The following is a 23,260-nucleotide window of genomic DNA, read 5'->3' on the forward strand; positions in this document are numbered from 1 at the left end:
CAGTGCAGATGGTGACTATGAAATTAAAAGATGCTTGCTCCTTGGAAGAAAAGTTATGACCAACCTAGACAGCATATTAAAAAGCAAAGACATTACTTTGCCAACAAAGGTCCATCTAGTCAAAGCTATGGTTTTTCCAGTAGTCATGTATGGATGTGAGAATTGGACTATAAAGAAAGCTGAGAGCTGAAGAATTGATGCTTTTGAACTGTGGTGTTGGAGAAGACTCTGGAGAGTCCCTTGAGCTGCAAGGAGATCCAACCAGTCCATCCTAAAGGAAATCAGTCCTGGGTGTTCATTGGAAGGACTGATGTTGAAGCTGAAACTCCAATACTTTGGCTACCTGATGAGAAGAGCTGACTCATTGGAAAAGACTCTGATGCTGGGAAAGATTGAGGGCAGGAGGAGAAGGGGACGACAGAGGATGAGATGGTTTGATGGCATCATTGACTCAGTGGACATGGGTTTGGGTGGACTCCGGGAGTTGGTGAATGGACAGGGAGGCCTGGCATGCTGCGATTCATGGGGTCGCAGAGTCAGACACGACTGAGTGACTGAACTGAACTGGGGCCTGACCCTATCTGTGAGGTCAGACCCCATTTCACCTGGGGCTCAGGTTTGAACCAGGTCCCTGCACCCACCCGTGAGTACAAACCCCTCTCTGAAACCCAACCACTGAGAGTTCTTCAGCATCCTCTCTGAGGTCCGGGCTTGAGGGGTAGCCCCTGCCCTGGGGAGGTCAGCCCAGGATTGCCAGGGAAGTCCACCCTCCAGGGTTCCCCACCTGCCAGCCAAGGCAAGCCCTGGGCGCTCCAGGCATCTCTGGCTCTGCCTCCTTTGTCTGAATCCTCTGCCATGGCTTGCTCCGGGTCCCCACCAACGTCCGGAGCCCCCATCACCCCCTCCCCGGCGCCCACAAGCTCCCGACCCCGAGCCATCCCGGGCCTCCTGCTATTTCCCTGTTCACTGTCCCCCGTCGTCCCCGCACCCCCATCCTGTCCCCCACTGGAACCCCCAGCCCCTGAGGTCTCCGTGAACTGGTTCCCGTGTCCCTGCGCCTCCGCCTAGCTCTCACGCCCCAGCCCCTGTTCTCATCGGCGCCCCCAGTCCCCTTGCCGCACGAATCCTCACGCCCTTCCCCTGACTCCCAGCCGTCCAAAACCTCCCGCACCTCCACGTTCACGGTCCCCAGGCTTCCCTGCGCCCCCAGCCCCCAGCACCGGGACCCTTGGCCCCTGGAGTCCTAGCGCACCCGGCTCCCGGGTCCCCCTCCAGCGCATCCCCGCAGCCCGGATCCCCGCGTCCCCCTCCCTGGGCGTCCCCAGCTCCTGTCCCCCGCGTCCCTGCAGTCCCCGCAGCCCGGGTCTCCGTGCCCCCCTCCCCCGGGCGTCCCCAGACCCAGGCCCCCAGCGCCCGGGTCCCCATGTGGCGCGCCCCGGCGTCCCTGCAGTCCCCGCAGCCCCGGTCCCCGCATCCCCCTCCCCGGGCGTCCCTAGCCCCTGTCCCCGCGTCCCCGGCCCGCGCCCGCTGACGCCATGACGCCGGCGGAGGGCGGGGCGGAGCGGGGCCGGGCGGCCAGAGGGGCGCGGGCGGCGGAGCCAGGGTCCCGCGGCGCAGCGGGCGACGCGGCCGATGGACATGGGCACGCAGGGGTCGGGGCGCAAGCGGCTCCCCAACCGGGAGCGGCTGACGGCGGAGGACGACGCGCTGAACCAGATCGCGCGCGAGGTGAGCGCGGGGCCCGGCCGGAGCGGGGCGCGGGCGCCAGGGCTTCACCGCAGCTGTCCGGCGTCCGTCCGCCGGCGCGGCGGGCGGGGCGCCTGCCGGGCCGGCACCTCGGTGGGCCGGGCGCGGGTCCTAAGCCGAGAGGACCGGCCGGCGACACCGAGCCTTCCCCCAGGTCCCCCGGTCACGTCTGGCCGCCGCCCCCTCGCCGAGCGGGACTGGGGTGCCGCCCCCCCTGCGCACGCACGGGCTGGCCTGTTGGGGGTCGAGCGCCCGACTGGGTTGTGCGCCTCATCGTGGGGGTGATGTAGGCCCGATCCCCGGAGGCCTGCGGACAGTCTCCGGAGGCCACATGGCCCTGGCGAAATGACCCCGCTCCTGTGTGTGACCCACTGTCGTCTCGATTGTCACACAGGGCGCAGCTGGGGCGCGAACCGGAATCTCCCTGGATTTCCTTTCTGGACCCAGGCTGAGAGTGGGCCCAGGCACGCTGAGAGGTTCTCATCAAAGTTTCCAGGGCAGAGTTTATTATACCGGTTGATGATGAACTTGAAATGTGCAAATTAAAGGAGTCCCGCTAGGGCGACTTGTACAAGCGCCTTTTTCCTCCCACAAGAATTCAACCTTCTGGCTAAACAAACCGCAGGGGAAAGATGCCAGGGAGACCGGTGGCAGCAGGTTCCCTGGGAAGGGGCGAGATTCCTCCGGCCCACAGGGGACAGAGCTTGGCTTGTCATGTCACAGGACACCTTTGTGCGCCTTCTGGATTGCCTAGCCAGCGTGCTCACTCTAGACAGGCCCCCCTCCCCATCTACCCTCTTCCAAGTGTTGGAGTGTGATGGAGAGGCTGTCTACATGTCATTATCATCACATGGAAAAACCTCCAGGCGGTGTAGACTGTGGTGTCTGGTTGCCTCACTCAGCTATTTATGGAGGTCCACTCTAGTACCAGTTCTTAGATGATTGGCTTTTATGGACTCGTGGCTGTTGCTCAGTATTTGTTGAATATTGAATGAATAAAGGCGTTTGTTTTTCTCTATGTGGGAAGAAACTGGACTTTCCAGGAAAACTCCTATTTATCCCTTAAAACCCATGGTAGATTTGTGTCCTGTGTGAGACCTCCCCCATCAGCCCAGGCAGATGTCTCCCTGCCTGCATGCGGGTTCCTCTAGCTTTTGCTCCCTACACCTGCCATGGTGGTCACGTGGCCTCCGCCACATCTGCTCACCTGTCCATCCCCCGTAGAAGGCGACCACCAGGCAGGCACTGTCTTACTCATTTTGTATCCCCAGCGCCCAACACAGAGCCGGGCGCATAGTAAGTGCTACTAAGTCTCTTTTATGTTGCCTAAAAAACAGAAGGGGTATGAGGCACTTACAGTACATGTGGCTAAATATAGGCGCTTGCTAAATGTAGCAGCTTGAACATAATCCCCACCCCTGTGAAGATGGTCATGTAAGTAAGTGTTTAAACATAAAACCAAACAGGTGTTCTCTGGGAGGCCTGAGGTGACATGATCCGTGCGCCTTGTCTTTCCAGCAGTGGTTGCGGACAGAGGAAGGAGATTGAGGGTCCTGAAGTCCACCTCACATCTGCTGGATTTGATTAAAACAGACTGGAAGGAAAGGCCAAGGGATGCTCCTGGGGGGGAGCCTTGAGGTGCAGAGTAACCAGGAACCCACAGGCCTCCTCCCAGCCTGGGGACGCAGTTGGAGGTGACAAATTCAGACACGGGTGTCAGACCCAGGCCTGGAGCTACACACAGCTCCTCTGTGCTATCTGTGATAGCAGGCTGTGCTATCCTAGTCAGCCTCTTCCCGGCCTCTGTTTTTTCATCTTTAAAATGGGAAAAAAGACCTCCCCTGAGGCTGTCAGGATTAAAGAAAGTGAGCAGCAGATGTAAAGTGAGTCACTGGCCAGATGTAAGGACTACTGGAGTGCACATCGTCCCAATAACCCCAGCCATGTAGCTGTTCCGAGTGCTGAGTGGCAGGTATCTGTCGTGTTGGAAGGAGCCGGTGCAAATACATTTTACTGCAAACTGAATTCTGTCTCCCAACTGTGAAAATTAGAATCACTATTCAAATGGCAAATATCTATTCACCTTGGAGTTCTAGAGAGTTCTTATAAAAATCAACAACATTATCTTAAAGTTTCATATGAATACTTTCTCATTTGCTCATTGACTCAGCAGATACACAGTACTCTTTCCAAAGCCATGTCCTAGGGAGACTGGGATTCAGGGATGGACTTAAAGAGCATCTACCCTTGAGGAATTGGGGACTGATTTAGAGCATGACAGTAATAGAAGACAGGAAGAGATCTGAGATTAAAAGGATATTGGGCCCTGAAGGTTTGGAAATTTATCGATGGGACTAAGAATAGCAATCAGAGGCAGCTCCCTGGAGGAAGCGGCATTTTGAGTTATTCTTGAAATGACAGAATCCCTGACCTGGACTGGCCTCCACGCGGGGATATGTACTGGCTGGAGGGCAGATTCTCCGGGCAGCGTCCCCAGGGCAGTGGCCCCTGGCCTCCACAGCGTCTCTGCAGCCGGCTCTGCTGGGCGACCTCTGCAGTTGGTTCTGTCCTGAGAGCTGGAAGCATATTCCCCGACAAATCTCGCGAGTCTCCCCCACTGTTCCTGAGCCAAGCACTCTGACCAGGACAGTGGACTCCCAGCATGGGGGCGGGGCAGGGGAGGTTACCCGGTGATCAATCAGGCCCATCCTGGAAGTGGGAAATGTGGGGACTTGGCCTCCCCCAAAGCTCTTGGGGACATGCGGGGGGCCCAAAGGAAAAAATCAAGAGGCCTTCCAAGAGTAGCAGGGGGTGGGTCAGGCTTGGGTCAGGCAGGCCCCCAGGAATGTGCACTCAGGATAAGTGGAGAATTCCAGGCAGCAGTGTTGGAGTCGGGCGGGGACTGGGGGCAATGGAGGGGGGAGCCGGGGCAGGGCCATGATGGAGAGCCAGCTGCACGCCCCCTTGATGGCTTTAGACTCTCTTTGTGCAGGAACGGGAAGCAGGGACCCAGTGGAAGCTCTGCTTTCGTATTTCCGCAGTTCCTTTATGGCCTCACTCCGGGCAAGTTGATAGTAAATGGAGCTGTAACTTGAAAACGCTGCAGATGCGTTTGCAGGAATGGCTGGTTTCTCGCTGTCTGAGGTGGGATTCAGGCAAGATGTTGTCAGGAAGAAGGTCCAGCAAGCTACCTTGAGATGCTGGAGCAGCGTGTCTCTCATCCCTGGGAGGGGAGTCTGAAAGCAAATGTAGTTTTCTCTCCCACTGCCTTGAGCGTTCTGCTCAGGATTCTGGTAGCATCCAAAGGTAGCAACCTCTCATCCTGAGCTCCGCCGGGAGTGCAAGGGTCTTGTCTCAAAACACCCAGCTGTTTGCATTTCCAGCACAAGGAAGTCGGCTCTACAGGCTGCAGGAGACCGGCCCTTGGGTGAGCTCACCATCCGGTGAACACTGGTGGGATTCCCTTCCTCTCTCATAGCACAGCGACCCCCACGACTGTGGCCTCCCCTCCAAAGTGGTCTTGCTGGGACGCTGCCCTTGGGCCACCCCCCCAAGGGTGCCTCCCAGATCCCCCCGCTATTGGCAGAAGTTGACCCCTGACCTGTGAGTGCAGCTGTTCTGGGTTCATGACCCCTCCCCTTCACTAGAGAAGTGCCCATGGCCCCATGAGGGTCACCCTTCAGGGGAGGGAGGTTAAGACCTCGCACCCCAGGGGCAGCGACTGACCCAGGGGAGTGAGGACGCAGGAAGCCCCACCCCACCCGCTTGCCTCCTGAAGGAACCAACGAGGGGGGTGCAGGTCACACTCCAGGGCCCCAAAGGGAGGGCCCGAGGGCAGGCTCCACTGAGGCCACTTCCCTCCCCCCATGCCCTCACCACCCCCCACTGACTGTGCTCCCTGGGCAGAGCTGCTGCAGCTGCTGCTGCTGCTAAGTCACTTCCGTCGTGTCCGACTCTGTGCGGCCCCATAGATGGCAGCCCACCAGGCTCCCCTGTCCCTGGGATTCTCCTGGCAAGAATACTGGAGTGTGTTGCCATTTCCTTCTGCAATCCTGGATGGAGCAGTCACCTCCAAACCCCGGCCCTGGGCTCTGCTTCTGGGCACCCAGCTTAGGACAGCCTCCTTGCCTCCCTCTGGGTGGTCCCAGAGATACAAGATATTCTGTCCTAAAGCCCCTGGTCACTTGCTGTCCTCCCACCCCTCATCCTTCCCAGGAGTGCAAGGGTCTTGCTCTCACAACTCCGGTAAATCTCTGGGGCTATTGAGAGAGCACCCTGTCCTGTCCTGACTGCTTTTCCGCTCCAGCCTTGAGGCCATTCGAGGGCCCAGCCTGGGCGTGGGGTGCCCCAGCCTCTGTGCAGAGCGGCCCGGAAGTCTGGTTCCGTCGGACCCCCGCTTCCCCGTCTTCCGGCTCTCGGCAGGCAGGTCTGGCTCCTCTGGAGTCAGAGGTGAGCCCCGACGGCTTGACGCAGGCTGCTGGTGTCCGGCCACTGCTTGTGCCCTTGGGTGAGATCACACGGGGGCAGCATCTACAACACGGGCTTCTTGCAGCTGGTGTCCCTCCGTTTGAACCATCACCTTCACTCATTTCTTCCCAACGAGTTTGCTTTTCTGAGGCTGGCCAGTGGATGCAGACCTTCTGGGCCGGAGGGTGGAATCTATCCAGTGTGGCCAGAGGTTTGGGACTGGGGTGGTGTCAGAGCCCCTCCTTCCAGGGTGGGAAGAGGTGAGGGGCCTTCAGACACCCCCCACCCCCACCCCCAGTTCTAACAGAACCACCGTGGGGTGACCCCGGGCCCCTCCCTGGCTTGTCATCCTGAGACACACACACACATCTTGGTGCATCAGTAGCAGGCATTAGAAATATGACAAGACGAGCCTTCCGAGTGGATGTGCGTCATGGTCTGAGCTGTCAGGGGAATGGCCTGCACCCTGCCTGTGACCTGGGGCTGATTCCCGACAAGAAGGTTCTGGCTGAGGGGTGGGCAGTCCTGCTGGGCCCCCATGACCCGTGGGCCCCGCCCCATGGCTATTTCTGTCAGAGGGCCGGCTGTCTCACTGCCCCTTTTCCGGGCGGCTCTGTGACGACTCACAGGTTCAGCAGTCGGGGCTGAGAATGTGTGTGGAGGACCTGAAGCGTCTGCTCCACAGAGTGACCGTCAGGGGCCTGGGTTCTAACTGAGCCTGCCACCTGCGGGCCTTGTCAGGGTTCAGGAGGGACAAGGTCTGAGGTGTGTCAGGGACCCCCAGCAGCTTCTCCCCTGTAAGTGTATGCCATCCCATCGGAAGAGTGTAGAGCATCTCTGTTGGACATGGAGAAACCTCTCTGAGATGCTTGACGACTTGTCTGAGGTCATCTAGTAACTCAGAGGTGCCAGGTCATCATCCAGGCTGTTTCCTGAATCAGTGTCTTGGCTCCACGCAAGGCCCTATTCCAGGCGGTGCCCTGGAGTTAAGCTGACTTGCTTCCCATCTCAGGGACTGTCGTCCTCAACTGACCTCTGAACCATCAGGCTTAACATTTCATGAGAGAACCTCATATTCTTCTCTCCCTGACTGTTTTGCCTCCTTCTCTCTCTCTTTTTTTAATTCTTTCATCTTTAAAAATTAATTTTATGTCATTAAAGTAATTGTTTTCACCCTGGTCCCATATTCTCAGGCCATTCTCCACACAACGCTGGGTGGTCCTTTTAAAACATGTCAGATTGTGTCATAATGGCTTTTCATATCCCTCAGTAAAAGCCAAGCTCTTAATAGCCTTTGTTGTTCATTCAACAACCCCATGGACGGTAGCACCCAGGCTCCTCTGTCCTCCACTATCTCCCAGAGCTTGCTCAAATTCATGTCTATTGAGTCACTGATGCCATCCAACCAGCTCATCCTCTGCCGCCCCCTTCTCCTCCTGCCCTCAATCTTTCCCAGCATCAGGGTCTTTTCCAGTGAGTCAGCTCTTCTCGTCTGGTGGCCAAAGCATTGGCGCTTCAGCTTCAGCAACAGTTCTTCCAATGAGTATTCAATTCCTTTAGGACTGACTGGTTAATGGCCTTATAAGACCCTAAATGATCTGGTAATGGGCTCCCCATCTGTAAATAATATGCATATGCACTATTCACTGGTTTTTCTACGTAGACACCATGTGCCGGCCTCCTGATGGGAGGAGGAGGACTTGGATCTGTGGGTCTAGCTCAGGTTCACTCCCCCGCTTTCTCTCCCCTCTTCTTCACATCATAGTGACATTGTGCTTATAGATCCATAAGTGATCGCTAGCAGAATAGACTGGTTAAGAGTGTGGGGGCCCGAGTCAGCTTTCCTTTCTCCTGGGTTCAGTTCCCGATCCTTCCACTTACTCCATGACCTCAGGCAAGTTCCTTAACCACTTTGTGACTTTGTGTCTCTGTTCCCTCATCTGTAAGATGGGAACATTTTAAGAGTATGCTTCTTCCCGGGTTTTATGGGGGTAAATGAAGTATTTAATGAAAAGACCTCAGAAGGATGACCAACACATGCTCAGTAAACACTACTGGTGATGATGTAGTGTGATAGTGTTAACTACGGAGCCAACAAGTATGCTGCTGCTAAGTCGCTTCAGTCACGTCCAACTCTGTGCGACCCCATAGACAGCGGCCCACTAGGCTCCTCTGTCCCTGGGATTCTCCAGGCAAGAACACTGGAGTGGGTTGTCATTTCCTTCTCCAATGCATGAAAGTAAAAAGTGAAAGTGAAGTCACTCAGTCGTGCCTGACTCTTAGCGACCCCATGGACTGCAGCCTACCGGGCTCCTCCGTCCATGGGATTTTCCAGGCAAGAGTACTGGAGTGGGGTGCCATTACCTTCTTTGCCAACAAGTATATGATAATGTTTTTCTTTGCACAACTTTCTGCTCTTTTGAAGTTAATTATTTCCTTTTTTCCCCAATCGCTCATCTCTTTATGTATCTCTCATGGCTAATTTATCACAAAGTTTTGAACAGAAACTTTGCAATATTATTTTCTATGAGATTAAATGAATCTATCAACTCCGTTTTGTCCCCTCCTGGAAATCTCCCCCCGAGACCTCTGTCCAACCTGCTCTGAGTGCTCTCAGGGTTTGTTTCAGCTGGCCCTCCCTTTGCCACCATTCTGAGAATTCCCTCTGCCGCTTCTTTGTTACTGTCATTGGATCCATGTACACTCCATTCTGTACTGTCTTCTTTCTTGAGTTACTAACTCATTTTGTTGGAACACACCCTTCAGTAGCTTTCTGAGAGAGAACGCCTTTTCTAAGGCTTGCATGTCTGAAAATGTCTTTATTGTACCCTCAACACTTGATAGTTCGGCTGAGTATAGAGTTTTAGGTTAGAATAATTTTTTTCCGAAGAATGACAGAGATCTCTGTGTATACTCTGAAATCATTTCCAGCGTGTATTGTTAACTGAGAAAAAGCAATGTGCAGAAAATGAAGACAGCATGCCGTCACTCAGGTGAGGAAGTCTGTGATCTGCCTGCATTTGCATAAAGAAGAACTGGCAGAAAGTACAGTAAAAGAAGTGTGGAGATGTAAGTGGAAATGTAGATTGGTTAAGTGTAACTTTTTATACTCTTGATATTTGAACCCTGTGACTGTAATATTTTTTATATTATTTTATTTCTTTTTGGCTGTGCTGGGTCTTCCTTGCTGCACGGCCTTTTCTGTAGTTCTGGCAAGCGGGGGCTACTTGCTAGTTGCAGCGTGCAGACTTCTGATTGTAGCGGCCTCTCTTGGTGCGGAGCTGGGCCTCTAGGCACGCGGCTTCAGTAGTCGTGGCTCACGGGCTTAGTTGCTCCCCGGCGTGTGGAATCTTCCCGGATCAGGGATCGAACTCGTGTCTCCTGTATTAGCAGGCGAACTCTTTACCACTGAGCCACCAGGGAAGCCCTGTATTACCTATTTAATAAAATAAAATAATAAATATCAAAAAAGTATAATTAACTATTTTCTACCACCATTTCAAAGACATCTTCTTCCCATTTTATTCTAGCTTTCAGGATTGCTTTGATCATTTTGATGCCTTATATATTCTCAGTATCTTGTGTAACATCTATTTTTACACTCTACAAGTTTTCAGGATCCTCTCTTGATTCTCAGTATTCTGGATTTTATTTTTACATTCATTCAATCTGGAAATGTGCATCCTAAAATTGTGGGATATTTTCTAAAAAATTTCCCCTTCCCACCGTTTGCTCTGTTCTTTTAAAGAAACTCCTGTTGTTAGAAGTAACTTCCTTTTTCCTCTCATTTTCTGGCTTTTTGTATTTTGGTGATACTTTATGTCTGATTACTCAGCTTTATCTTCCACTCCTTCTGCTAAACTTATTTGTTCTATATTTTATTTCTAAGAGTTTTTTGTTTGTTTGTTTTGGTTCTGTGGTCCCTTTTTATAGCATCCTATTTGAGTCACTAATGCAGGACCTTTTTCTGTCATTCTGAGGAGTATTTGTTTTGGTTTTCTGGTTTTTCCTAAACATTGCTTTTGTGCCCTGTGTGGTGGTCTGTTCCTTTCTGTCCTTTGTGTGCTTCCGCCTGTGTCTTTAGCCTTGGAGCCCCTCTCCAAGGTGTGGTGACCCCTGGATCCATTCATGTGTGAGGATGAGGCACTAGAAAGCTGTGAGACAGTTTGAGGGAACGCTCAGAGGGCTTCCCAGGTGGCACCAGCTGCCAAAGCAGAAGCCATGGGAGAAGGAAGTGGCAGCCCACGCCAGTCTTCTTGCCTGGAGAATCCAGAGGAGGAGAGCTGCAGAGGAGGCTGGTGGGTAACAGTCTGTGAGATCGCAGAGTCCCACACAGCTGAGCACATAGGAGGGTAAACACCGAGATTTGGCCAGGACCCTCCTTGGGTGCGGCGGGGTGGCGGAGGTGTTGGCACCAGACGGTAAGTAGCTCCTCAGAACACCGCACACAGTCAAGGCCAGCACCTTGACCACAGGGTCAGTGTTCAGAGCAAATGCTGCTTAACGCGAACGAACCAAGCTTCTCTAATCTGGTACCTAGAGGTGGAGTTTTGTTTTTGATGAAGGGGGTAGAAGAGACTGAGAAGAAAGTTGAAAAATAATCTGAGACTTATACCAAGGAAGGGGTAATGTCCATACAGCCCAAACTAGAGAACTAGCCATGACCATGTGCTTTACTCAGAGTGGAATGAATGTCAAATTAGGTGAGCAAACAGAGAACGTTTTTTTAACAAATAAGACTTTCATAGCTGCAGGCATCAAGAAGAATTCATTTGTTGGTTCGGAAAGTTCTCTAAGATCTGAGAGATACTTTCCATAAAACAAATAGAAAATACCTTGAGGGGTTAGGTAGGCAGAATGTGATACGGTCTTGGCAGCGGGTGAACCCCTGGATCAGCAAGAGTGCAAGAGCCAGAGCCGTCCAGTGCCTCCGCTGGCGGATTAAGTTGCGGTGTTTCCACCCACTCCTTGGCTCGGGGGAGTGAGTGAAGAATCCCACAGTGGTCACAATAGTATTTCAGCAAACAGAAACTAGGAGATCTAAAGTTGTTTATTAGGCTTTTAACCTCCCTCACATAAGTTTATCCATTTTTCCACCCTTACCCTTGATGGCTTTTTATTTCTTATCTTCTTTTGTGATGTCTCTTGTTGTTGTGCTTTTTAATATGCTGTCTAGGCTGGTCATAGCTTTTCTTCCAAGGAGCAAGTGTCTCTTAATTTCATGGCTGCAGTCACCACCTGCTGTGGTTTTGGAATCCCAAAATTAAAGTCTCTCACTGTTTCCATTGTTTCCCCATCTATTTGCCATGAAGTGATGGGACCAGATGCCATGATCTTAGTTTTCTGAAAGTTGAGTTTTAAGCCAGCTTTTTCACTCTCCTCTTTCACTTTTATCAAGAGGCTCTTTAGTTCTTCGCTCTCTGCCCTAAGGGTGGTGTCATCTGTGCATCTGAGTTTATTGGTATTTCTCCTCTCAATCTTGATTCCAGCTTGTGTTTCATCCAGCACTGTGGTGTTGGAGAAGACTCTTGAGAGTCCCTTGGACTGCAAGGAGACCAAACCAGTCAATCCTAAAGAAAATCAGTTCTGAATATTCATTGGAAGGACTGATGCTGAAGCTGAAACTCCAATACTTTGACCACCCTTATACAAAGAGCCAACTCTTTGGAAAAGACCCTGATGCTGGGAAAGATTGAAGGCAGGAGGAGAAGGGGACAACAGAGGATGAGATGACCGGATGGCATCACCGACTCGATGGATATGAGTTTGAGCAAGCTCTGGGAGTTGGTGATGGACAGGGAAGCCTGGCGTGCTGCTGTCTATGGGGTCACAAAGAGTTGGACACGACTGAGCGACTGAACTGACTGAACTTGTTGTGCAGTCACTAAGTCATGTCCGACTCTTTGTGTCCCCATGGACGGCAGCATGCCAGGTTCCCCTGACCTTCACTATCTCCTGGAGTTTGCTGAAATTCATATCCATTGAGTCAGTGATGCTCTCCAACCATTTCAGGCACATGAGAAGATGTGGAGTTTTCCAAGTTGACACTGGGAGAGATGGAATTTCCGTGTTGATTGAACAACTAACATGACCCCACCCTGGATGCCCTAAAATACAGCTTGAAGTCACCCCTGATGTAGTTTTAAAGCCGTCAGAGCAGAGCTGGCCAGCAGGACTTTCTGTGATGATGGAGATGCTCCATGTCTGTGCTGTGTTGCTGTCGAGCACTTGAAATGCAGCTAGTACAGCTGAGGAACTGCATTTTAATTCATACTTCATTTTGATTCCTTTAAATATAAAGAGCCACCCCTGGTTCATGGCTGCCGTATTGGACAGCACAGCCCTTGAGCAATGATTTATTCTTTGTTGAGATTTGCTGTCCTGGAGGTGTGCTCTCTATTGCAGAAGCTGTTGATTCTCATCAGGAGAGGAGTGATAGGTGGACAGGCCTGGCGTCCCGCAGGCCGGAAGTGAGTCCAGCCCAGGGAGAACACGCCAGGCAGTGGAAGAAGCACAGTCAGCCTTTTGAAGTCGTGTGCCCATAGGCAAGTTAGTGTGTCCGAGTCTCCTTCCCGTTGTCTGTGACAGAGGAATAGCGTTTTCCGTGTGGTCCTAGTGATAAGTGGAGCTTCCCTGGTGTCCCAGTGGTGAGGGACCCACCTACCAGTGTAGGAGGCAGGAAACTCGGGTTTGATCCCTGGGTTGGGAAGATCCCCTGGAGGAGGACATGGCAACCCACTCCAGTATTCTTGCCTGGAGAATCCCCATGGACAGAAGAGCCTGGCGGGCTACAGTCCATGGGGTCAAAAAGAGTTGGACATGATTGGGTCACTGAGCATGCATGTGGTAATGAGCCATGCCAGGAAATGGAGAGCATCTGCTGGAGACAGGAAATATACGCTGGTTCTGATGGGTACCTGGGGGCCTGGTGGGCGCTAACTGGATAGTGGTCATTTTCTCCCTCCTGCTGGCTGTCTTCCTCTACTGAGGGACAGCAGTATCGCTGGACTGGCCAGGATGTGCCCCAGGCGTCACTGACGCAGAGACAGGGGTGATTGGCAGGTGGATTCTTTACCACTGAGCCATCTCCCTCATAAGATGAGGGCTGGAGAGAGAGATCAGGATCAAGATAGGAAAAGAGAGTGGTCTGTAGGAAAAGTGTGAGAAAAATACAGGAGACATGATCTCCTGTGTGTTGGGGAGAAACAGACAGCCCTTGGCTCTGGTTCAGTGAACTCAGAGGAAAAGCCCTCGCCGCTGCCCCTTTAAATACACTAACTGCATAAACTTTGTTTAGTATCAGAACCCCATGTGCTTTCTTATAGGTCAGAGCTTGTGTTCAATTCTTTGGCCATAAGATGGAAAGGACCCTCTGCTTTTGATCGTTTTTTGCTTCTTGGCTTTGAACTGAAGAACCAGTAATAAGATGCCGTCAGATTTTTCGAGCTTCTTTACTGTCAGGCAGCCAAGCCCTGGTGTCAGGCCTCTGGTTAACGTCCTGGAGATGACGGCTCACTTCACCCAGGCCATGTCCCGCGCCATTTATCTTTGGGTTTGTCTGACCTCTCAGAAGCTACTAAGTTACCTGCCTATTTTTAACCTGTGTCTGGAGCCAGCTCCAGAATGAAGTGGCCACATGAGCCGTGATGAGGTGGTGACCACATAGCCTTCCAGATCTTCACTCCACTTTCTCAGGCTTTTCCTCTTACTTTTGTGTCAGGGTTTCTCAGCCTCGGGATTACTGACATTGGGCCGGATGCAGGGGTCGGGGGAGGGTTTCTGGATGTGGTGGAACGTTTAGCAGCATCTCTGGCTTCCACCCGGGAGTGACAACCGCAAGGGCCCCAGGGGGCAGAACGGCCCCATGGAGAACCATTGTGCGTTTCCTGTTTCCGCTGGGTCTGTACCTTAGCTCTGGACCACACGCCTCATCTCCAGAAACCTGGTTCCTTGGCTCTTACCTCTGATTGGTGGCTGTGGCCACTCCCCAGGAGGGCAGAAAGCACCGGCTGACCAAACCACTGGTCCTGAGAGTTTTCCCAGTGAAACCTCCTGAAGTTAGTCGGAGGGGTTCGCATACTCTGGAAAGCTGTGGTGGAGCTGTTCTAGGAGTAGCCGTGCAGACTCAGGAAGTTGGGACATTCGCAGCAAATTCGATGAGCCTTTGCTGAGTGCCAGGGGGGCCCTTGAGTCGATGGTGGGGTGAGAGGGGCATGGAGAGAGGCTACAGGGGGCTGGAATGGACCCTGAAAGGCAGGTACAGCAGCAACTCTGGCTGCGTCCATGGAAGGTGGGCTGGCACGAAGGTGGGGGCTGGTGAGAGATGGTCTTTTGTGTTACATCCTACTGGACAGAGTGGCTCCTTTCTGCCCACTGGAGACGCCCTTTGCCCTCTGGAAATGGAGGGCAGCCAGGCCAACATCAGGCCCAGTTCAGCCGGGACTGCAGACTGCAGGCCACCCAGCCATGCCTGCCTGTCTTTCTGAGAAAAGCCCCAGGCCCATGGCTCAGGTGTGCTTTGGGGACAGCAGAGCCGAGGGGGCGTCATCCACGCGGTCACCATGGCACGCGCTGTGGAGAGTCGGCTCTGCCCCAGGGCGGAGCACTGCAGGGTTGACCTTCCCAGCCAGCTGGGGTCCCAGCCGCGCAGCCCACGGGCTCTGCCTGGTGCCCGCCGGCTCCATGCTGGGGATTCAGCAAGACATGAAGACGGAGAGGTGCTGCTGGGTGCTGCCTGGACACAGCTAAGCATAGCCACCTGCCTGCAACACCCCCATCCTGTAACCCTGAGGGGGGCATCTCCTTACAGCACCCACCCCCCGGGACAGGGGAAGCAGCCTGGGCCAGTAAGTGGCCGGGCCTGGGATGATGCTTCTGGTTGATTTGATGTTCCCAAAAGGGCAGGGACGGGGCAGCGCATCTGGCCAAGGGAGGGAGCCCAAGCTGCCACCTTGCCCTAGAGCCAGGAGGCCTCCGTGGCTGGGTATGACCCTAGCACAGCTGCCTGCATCACCTGCTCTTTCGAAATCCCAGGTGTGCTGTGGGCAGGGAGGACCCCCCCGACTTCAGCCTCATCAGTGGGGGCGGTGCTGACTGCCCATTAATACTCCAGACCCCAGGGAGGCCCCCCCAAGATCAGAAGGAGGCTGGGTGTCAGACGACATGAAGACAGGTGACCAGCATACTTCCATAGGGCTAAAATTGTCCCCGTGTCTCCTAAGAGGCACAGTTGCTTTTGCCATTTGTAGCTGAACTTCTTAAAACAGATGACCATTCCTGGGCCCTGTGAGGACCCCTCTGTGTGCCGGGGTCTTTCCTCGTCTTGTTCTTTAGGAAGTTCGGTGCAGCCTCTGTCTCCCCGTTCTTCCAGGGTGAGAACCAGGAGAATCAGCCGTCCCAAGGGCTCACCTCCCCCGCCCAGGGCTCACCTCCCCCGCCCATCCAGGGCCTCGCTTCCCTCTGGATTCCCCGGGGGCCGAAGGCCTGTGAGTCACCCCGGAGGCTGTAGAGACCAGGCAGGAAGTGACCGTTAGCCATGGGGATGCTCTCTATTCTGTCGTATTGCCCTCCAAGGTTTAGAGCTCTGGCTTCTGTTTTAATGTACAGTTTTCAAAGAAAACCACAGACATACAGCATCCCTCTCATGCTTGGAAAATTCAACTTTAAGATTCCTTTCACTTAGATTTTTGCTTGGTGAACAGTGCCACAACGTTCATCTATTTTTTTTATCTTTCCTAAACATCTTTTCCAACTTTCCCTAAACAGGATGAGGCAGATAATAAATTACCCTGAATATCGGATACCGTGGGCGGGTTGCCTTGCAGTTTGGTGTTGTGCTCAACACTAGCCAATCGCCTGCTTTTTAAATATGATTAAATATAGAAAAATATAGCAGGTAAGAAGCACAACGTATATAAGATACATCGTATACTGTACGGTCACAGTTCATTCTGTCTGTACTGCTCTGTATCCAGCTTCTCACACGTTGAATTCTGCTGGGTGAGGATGCACCTGGCCTGTTGGTGGGTTTCACGGGCATCCTTTAGAGGGTCGTCGTGCCCCCTGTCTCGGGCCCTGGCCGCGATCCATGGTAGATGATCCATTTCTTCCAGAGAAGTATAAGCTGACGTAGCCCTGCTGCCCCCTGGATCTGAGATGCGGTCCTTCACTGTTATTGCAGCTCCGGGCAGTAGGGTGAGGATGTGGTGTTGGGAGAACTCAGGAGAAGACGCCTGTCGGTGGCCGGGGTCTGGCTTCCCTCTGACCTCACCCTCCCGAGGTCACTTCCTCTGGGAGGCCCCGGGCCCATGCGTCTCCCACCCCCAGGCCCGAGATGAGCATCCTCCCCAGTGTCTGCAGCTCCCCCCGTCCCCGCTGCTGTGGGCCGGCTGCTGCCTCCCTGTCTCCGCCCTCTGCCCCCCGGAAGTCTGTGTGCTGTCTTCTTTGGGGACTGTACCACGTCCAGTCCCCAGGAGACCCCTGCACCAGGCACACGGGAGGCCCTCACAGACCACCTGGTGATTGAATGCAACTCAAAGCATAAACCAGCGTTCCTCTTCAGTTTGCTGGTGACTAGTATCCTCTGATTAAAAGGAGAGCCTTTGAATGTGGCCTTTTTCTTCCAACTAGTTTCAACTGCCTTTACTACACGCAGTGGGTTTATTGGCAATCCATTCTACGTCCTGACAACCTCCTCAGGCCCCAGAATAGGTCAGGAGCCGGAGCCGCTCTGTCCGCATGCTGGCAGCATCACCAGCATTCATCAGTGAGGGGCCACACCCCCAGAACCACACTCAGCCCTGCTGCCGAGGCCAGCTCCGCGTCAGCTCCTTTAGGGTTCTTCTTGTCCACCGTTAGTGTGGCGGACAGCATTGCAGGAAATGCGCTGTCCTCCTCATTCCTGTGGTTAGAGACATAAGATCATCTTTAGGAGCCCTGCAGAGAAGGTGTGCAGGATCAGGAGAGATCAGGGTCAGGAGACCCGGGTCTGAGTCCGCAGGGCACCATTTCCTAGCTTCGCCACTTTGGACACGTCACCCAGCCTGTCCGAGCCCCGCTGTCCTCACCTGTAAGGTGAGTGATAACCGTGGGGTGAGGACTACGTGAGGGGCTCCGGACCGAGCACTCCTGCCCTCCATCGGGGCATCCAGGTCTCCTTGTGCACAGACGCTCTGAAAACGGGTCGGGGGTCATGGGGCCCCAGACCGGGTGTACGCAGGGGTCGCCTGCCTGCCACCCACGTTAGATGAGATGTAGACTGAGACAAGCCTGCTGCTGTCCCCAGCTCCAGGCGCTGCTCCAGGCTGCCTGCGGGGGAAGTGGTGGGTGGGGGGCCATGCATGATGGGGTGTGCCTGGGACGAGTCCCCCCCCCGCCGGCTTTGGCCTCCCTAACTACTATAAGGAGGGATGGCCCCCATCCACCAGCCTCACAGAGTTCACGTGAGGCCCAGGTGAGAAGGCACGCAAGATCGTGCTCACAAGCCCTAAAGGGCTCTGCACACGTCAGATGGTGGTATTACTGTCAGAAAAGTTGGAAATAAATGCTTAACACCGGGGCGTCTCAGGCTGTCTTGGAGCTGCTCCTGGGGCTGGGAACGGAGTGCTCACTGGCAAGAGCCGTGCGTTTTCCTTCACGTGGGGCCCTCTCTCTTTTTTATTTCTTAAATGTTACTGGGGTGTAGTTGATTTACAGTGTTGTGTGACTGTCTCTTGTGGTGGTGATGTTGCTTTCTTCTAAGATTGGAGGAGGAAGCCCTGCGCGCCTAGTGTGTCCATCAGGAAAGAAGCAGGGTGGAGGTATGGCGGGAAGTACAGGAGCCGTGGCCCAGAAGTGGTCCACATGCAGCCCTGGTCTGGGCTTGGAGGCCTCTGGTCCTTTCAGGTCCTTGGGGAGAGGAGAGGAAATGGACCAGAGTCGCCATCACCATGACAACCACAGATCCCCACCAGCCCTGGCTCGGGGGGGGTGTCGGAGGGGTCAGCAAGGGCGCCCTCCTAACCTTTTCTAGTCTCTCTGGAAATCTCCTTCTGCCTTAATTCCCTGCAGTCTGGCCCTGCGTGCCGTCTGCATAGAACAGGAGGGAAGTAAGTGACAGAAGATCCGATCTCATATCAGGAAGCAGTCCCTGTTCTCTGCACATGTGTGTCCTGTCACTCACACAGTTACTGAATCAAGCCTTTTCTCAAGGACAAAGGAGCGCGCTGGACTCGCAGACTTTTATTTGGACTTTGCAGTAAATGACATCCTTTTGGCTTTGTGGCCTCTTGCAGTTTGCAGAATCACCTGTACAGCAAACCAGCAAAAACCACCAGTCCTCATGGGGTGGAGTCAAGTCAGCCTGTCACCCTGATGGGTTCTGGTACCTCAGAGAGGGATGTTCACAGAGCTTCTCTGAAACAGTAGCTATTAAGTTACTCACACCGACTCTGAGTATACAAAGCGCACTGGGCTGGAACTGAAGGTGGTGGGTAGCATCTTGGATCAGTGGTTCTCAAAATGTGGCCTCCAAACACAGTATCCACACCCCTTGAACTCTTTAGCAATGCTGGTTTTCAGCCCACCCACCCAGCTGAATTGGAGCCTTGGGGTGGGGCCCAGCCACCTGTCCTGAAAGCCATCCAGGTGGTTCTGATACCCTCTGAAGTTTGAGAAGCTCTGCCTTAGATGAAACGATGCTATTAATGATTCTGATTATAAAGATGTGAGGGAGTGAGTGAAAGTGACTTAGTCATGTGCAACTCTTTGCAACGCCATGGTCTATCCTTGGAATTCTCCAAGCAAGAATACTGCTGGGGGTTGCCATTTCCTTCTCCAAGGAATCTTCCTGACCCGGGGATTGAACGCGAGTCTTCTGCACTGCGAGCAGATTCTTTACCATCTGAGCTACCAGGGAGTCCCATAAAGATGAGGAATAACCTTTATACTAATACTCCTGATTAAAATAGTAGGACCTGTTCCTGCTCAAATGCCTGAGGAGTCAATCAGGCTGGGTAAACCTGCTTGTTGAGGAGCTGACCCTTCTCACAGGTTTTCCCCACCCCATCTCACCTCTCCATGAGATCCTGGTGTGGCTGCCAGCCCTGAGGGTCAGCCTCCTGGCACATAGCAGGTGCTCAGTTAGTAGGGTTAATGGTGAGTGAATGAACAAGTGAATGGCTGAATGAATGATTGGATGGATGATGGATGGATGGATGCCTGAATGGATGGATGATTGGATGGATGGATAGAATTAGCCCAACCTCAAAGTAACATTCGAAAATACAGATTCTTTTGAAACTAGAACAAGATTTTTAAAGGTTTTTGATGGTTACTTGAGTGTAAATGAAGATTTTCATTTACTGAATGAAGCTGTTGCTCACAGGATCTAATTTGGCAAGCTACTGACTCCTGAAATGTCCGTTCTGTTTGCCCCCCACAGCCCCACCTTGGGCAGTTTGGTCAGTGACTTTGTCCCCCTTTCGCGAAATAGGAGACGGAAGGAGAAATAAAGCAGGAAACTTTCCATTCTTTCCCGGTGATGTGTACAATTGTTCCCTCTCCCAACTCCTCCTTTTCAGACTTTGCCCCCTCATGTTTCTCCATTGTGTTGTTTTGTGATGTTGGCACTTGGAAAAAATCTTTGAATGATCCTAGTGATGGCCATTTGGACAGGGCATGGGCGATCAGGTTCCACTGCAAGTCGCCAGTGCCCCGAGCTCACAGTCCCTAAAAAGGCATTCATTGTGTCCAGGGAAACCGTTAAGGCTGGTGGCACCCTACCAGGGGCTGAAGTAACTTGGACCAGGTTTGTAGAACATTCTCCGCTGCGGTTTCCCTACTGGGGAGCAGGGTTTGGGCTGGAGGAACTTAGGTGTATTCATGTATCCTGCCAGGTGCAATAAATAGCTGTCTTTGCCTGACCTTACCCCCATGTAAGTTCTAAAAAGCCCTGTGCGCACCAGGAGGAACTGAACACTTTAGCAGGAGCAGACTGATGCTGGGGTAACACATCAGAAGCATGTTGGGACACAGAAGGCAATTGAAATGATTAAATATTGGAGATATGCCTTGTAAAACCAAAAACTTAGCTAGACTGATCATTAGAAGAAGACCTAACCTGTTCTAAGTGATTTTTGTTTGCTAAACTGCAGACTTCAGACAGATTTCCCAGCTTTTTTGTTTGCTTGTTTGTTGGGTTTTTTTGTTTGTTTGTTTGTTTGTAATAAAGTCCTCTTTCTGTTTCAGGGTCCCACATTGCATTTTGTCATTGTGTTGCCCTTGTCTCTTCAGCCTGTGATGGTTTCCAGGGACTTTTGGAGAATGTCAGCTATGTATGCAGTAGAATGTTCCTCAGTTTGGATCTGCCTGATTAGACTGAGCTGTGGACTTAAGGGAGAATTCAGGGGCACCTCATATCAGCATGACATCCTTGACAACATCCCCCCTGACCCCAGGGCTAAGAGGGAGTCTGCCAGGTTCCTCCATGGCAACGTTACTGGTTTTCCATTTCCCTGCTTTGTCCTCAAGAAGTGTGTCCCTAAACCCAGTCCATCTCAGCAGAGGGGGCATCTATTCCACATCTTAAAGGGAGGACTATCAAAGAATATGTAGTCCTAGGTTGAAACCATCAGTGTAATTAGCAAATTTGAGGAGCAATACTTTCAGGATATGCAGATATCCTGTGGTATCCTAAAGTTTATCAGTGGATAAGGCATTCTTTCTTAAATGTGAGTATCAAAATCGAGTTAGTAATTACTCTACAATAGAAATGAGTTCCACCCTGAAAACATGTTCGTAAGCCCTGGATGGCATCGCCGACTTGATGGACATGAGTTAGAGTGAACTCCGGGAGATGGTGAAGGACAGGGAAGCCTGGTGTGCTGCAGTCCATGGGGTCTCAAGGAGTTGGACATGACTTAGCGACTTCCCTGGTGGCTCAGAGGGTCAAGTGTCTGCCTGCAATGCAGGAGACGTGGGTTTGGAAGGACCTGGGTCAGGAAGATCCCCTGGAGAAGGAAATGTCAACCCACTCCAGTATTCTTGCCTGCAGAATCCCATGGATGGAGGAGCCTGGTGGGCTACAGTCCATGGGGTCGCAAAGAGTCGGACACGACTGAGCAACTTCACTTTCTTTCTTTCACTTTCTAGCGACTAAACAACAGCAAAAGTCCAACACATTTAGCCTACCCAACAAACACAATCAGCTATATAGTACTGTTCTATAATAGGTTTATAGTACTTTTCACACAAATAATACATAACATTAAAAATCAAACACAAGAAAATAAAGAAAACGGTTTTAATCTATACTGCATTACCTTGAAAAGTACAGCAGTTCCAGCTGCATCATCGCTGCTTTCACACTTGCTCCCTGACATCCTGGGCTTGAAATAAAGATGCTGTACTACTGTGTCCTCCGTACAGTGCTCCACAGTAAAGTACGCAAAAGTGCAGCCACTTGTGGGGGATCCACACACGTGACCATGGACACCAGACACTCGAGTAACTTACATGATTGACATGCGAGTTCAGTCCAGTCCAGGCGCTCAGTTGTATCCGACTCTTTGTGACCCCATGGACTGCAGCATACCAGGCCTCCCTGTCCATCACCAGCTCCTGGAGTTTACTCAAACTCAGCCCATTGAGTCGGTGATGCCATCCAATTGTCTCATCCTCTGTCATCCTCTTCTCCTCCCGCCTTCAATCTTTCCCAGCATCAGGGAAAGATTCTGTCAGTTCTTCACATCAGGTGGCCAAAGTATTGGAGTTTCAGCTTCAACATCAGTCCTTCCAATGAATATTCAGGACTGATTTCCTTTAGGATGGACTGGTTGGATCTCCTTGCAGTCCAAAGGACTCTCAAGAGTCTTCAACACCACAGTTCAAAAGCATCAATTCTTTAGCACTCACCTTTCTTTATAGTCCAACTCTCACATCCATACATGACTACTGGAAAAACCATAGCCTTGACTATATGGACTTTTGTTGGCAAAGTAATGTCTTTGCTTTTTAATATGCTGTCTAGGTTGGTCATAACTTTTCTTCCAAGGAGCAAGTGTCTTTTAATTTCACAGCTGCAGTCACCATCTGCAGTGATTTTGGAGCCCCAAAACATAAAGTCTGTCACTGTTTCCACTGTTTCCCCATCTATTTGCCATGAAGTGTTGGGACCAGATGCCATGATCTTTGTTTTTTAAGCCAACTTTTTCACTCTCCTCTTTCACTTTCAACAAGAGGCTCTTTAGTTCTTCTTTGCTTTCTGCCATAAGGGTGGTATCATCTGCATATCTGAGGTTATTGATATTTCTCCTGGAAATCTTGATTACAGCTTGTGCTTCTTCCAGCCCAGCATTTCTCATGATGTACTCTGCATATAAGTTAAATAAGCAGGGTGACAACATACAGTCTTGACGTACTCCTTTTCCTATTTGGAACCACTCTGTTGTTCCATGTCCAGTTCTAACTGCTGCTTCCTGATCTGAAAAGGCAGAGGAACCAGAGATCAAATTGCCAACATCCGCTGGATCATCAAAAAAGCAGGAGAGTTCCAGAAAAACCTCTGTGTCTGCTTTATTGACTATACCCAAGCCTTTGACTGTGTGGATCACTATGAACTGTGGAAAATTCTGAAAGACCACCTGACCTGCCTCTTGAGAAATCTGTATGCAGGTCAGGAAGCAACAGTTAGAACTGGACATGGACATGCAAACACACAGAATTTGAAAGGTCACAGTTTGAAGGTTCACATGTAGGGGACTTACTGTATTTGGTGTAACCACTGAATCCAAGGATAGAGCTTGGTCAGGGGTTGTGGCCCCTGACCCTGCCTCTTCCTGGCCCAGCCCTGTGGCCTTTTCTGTTTCTCCTCGCTGTGCAGACACTGGCCGGGGGGTGGGGGGGATTCTCTGGGTCCCACCAACCCCTTTGAGCGTTCCACTCACCCACTGCTGTGGACTGGATGCTCCAACACCTCCCTGCCCTGCACCTGGCCCCTTTCTCCCACCTTCCATCAGCAGGTACGTGCTCTGAGCAGCAGCTCCATTCCCCAGTTTTCTCATGGTACAGC

General features: G+C 52.2%; 1 protein-coding gene across 31 annotated transcripts in view; it reads left to right on the plus strand.

Annotated features, from left to right (window-relative positions):
• Nucleotides 1-1,587: 1,587 nt before the first annotated feature.
• LRRFIP1 (LRR binding FLII interacting protein 1) overlaps nucleotides 1,588-23,260 on the plus strand; it is a 160,269-nt gene continuing 138,596 nt past the window's right edge. For 6 of the 31 annotated variants that reach the window (XM_061122561.1, XM_061122572.1, XM_061122565.1 and 3 more), the window contains exon 1: nucleotides 1,606-1,728. In XM_061122561.1, coding sequence (XP_060978544.1) covers nucleotides 1,633-1,728 — 96 coding nt within the window. In that variant the 5' untranslated portion in view covers nucleotides 1,606-1,632. Of the gene's footprint in view, nucleotides 1,729-23,260 lie in introns of all 31 variants that reach the window. The other 25 variants (XM_061122557.1, XM_061122567.1, XM_061122560.1 and 22 more) reach the window with 13 other exon arrangements.

Source organism: Dama dama, chromosome 20 (assembly GCF_033118175.1).
Source record: "Dama dama isolate Ldn47 chromosome 20, ASM3311817v1, whole genome shotgun sequence".
Lineage (NCBI taxonomy): Eukaryota > Metazoa > Chordata > Mammalia > Artiodactyla > Cervidae > Dama > Dama dama.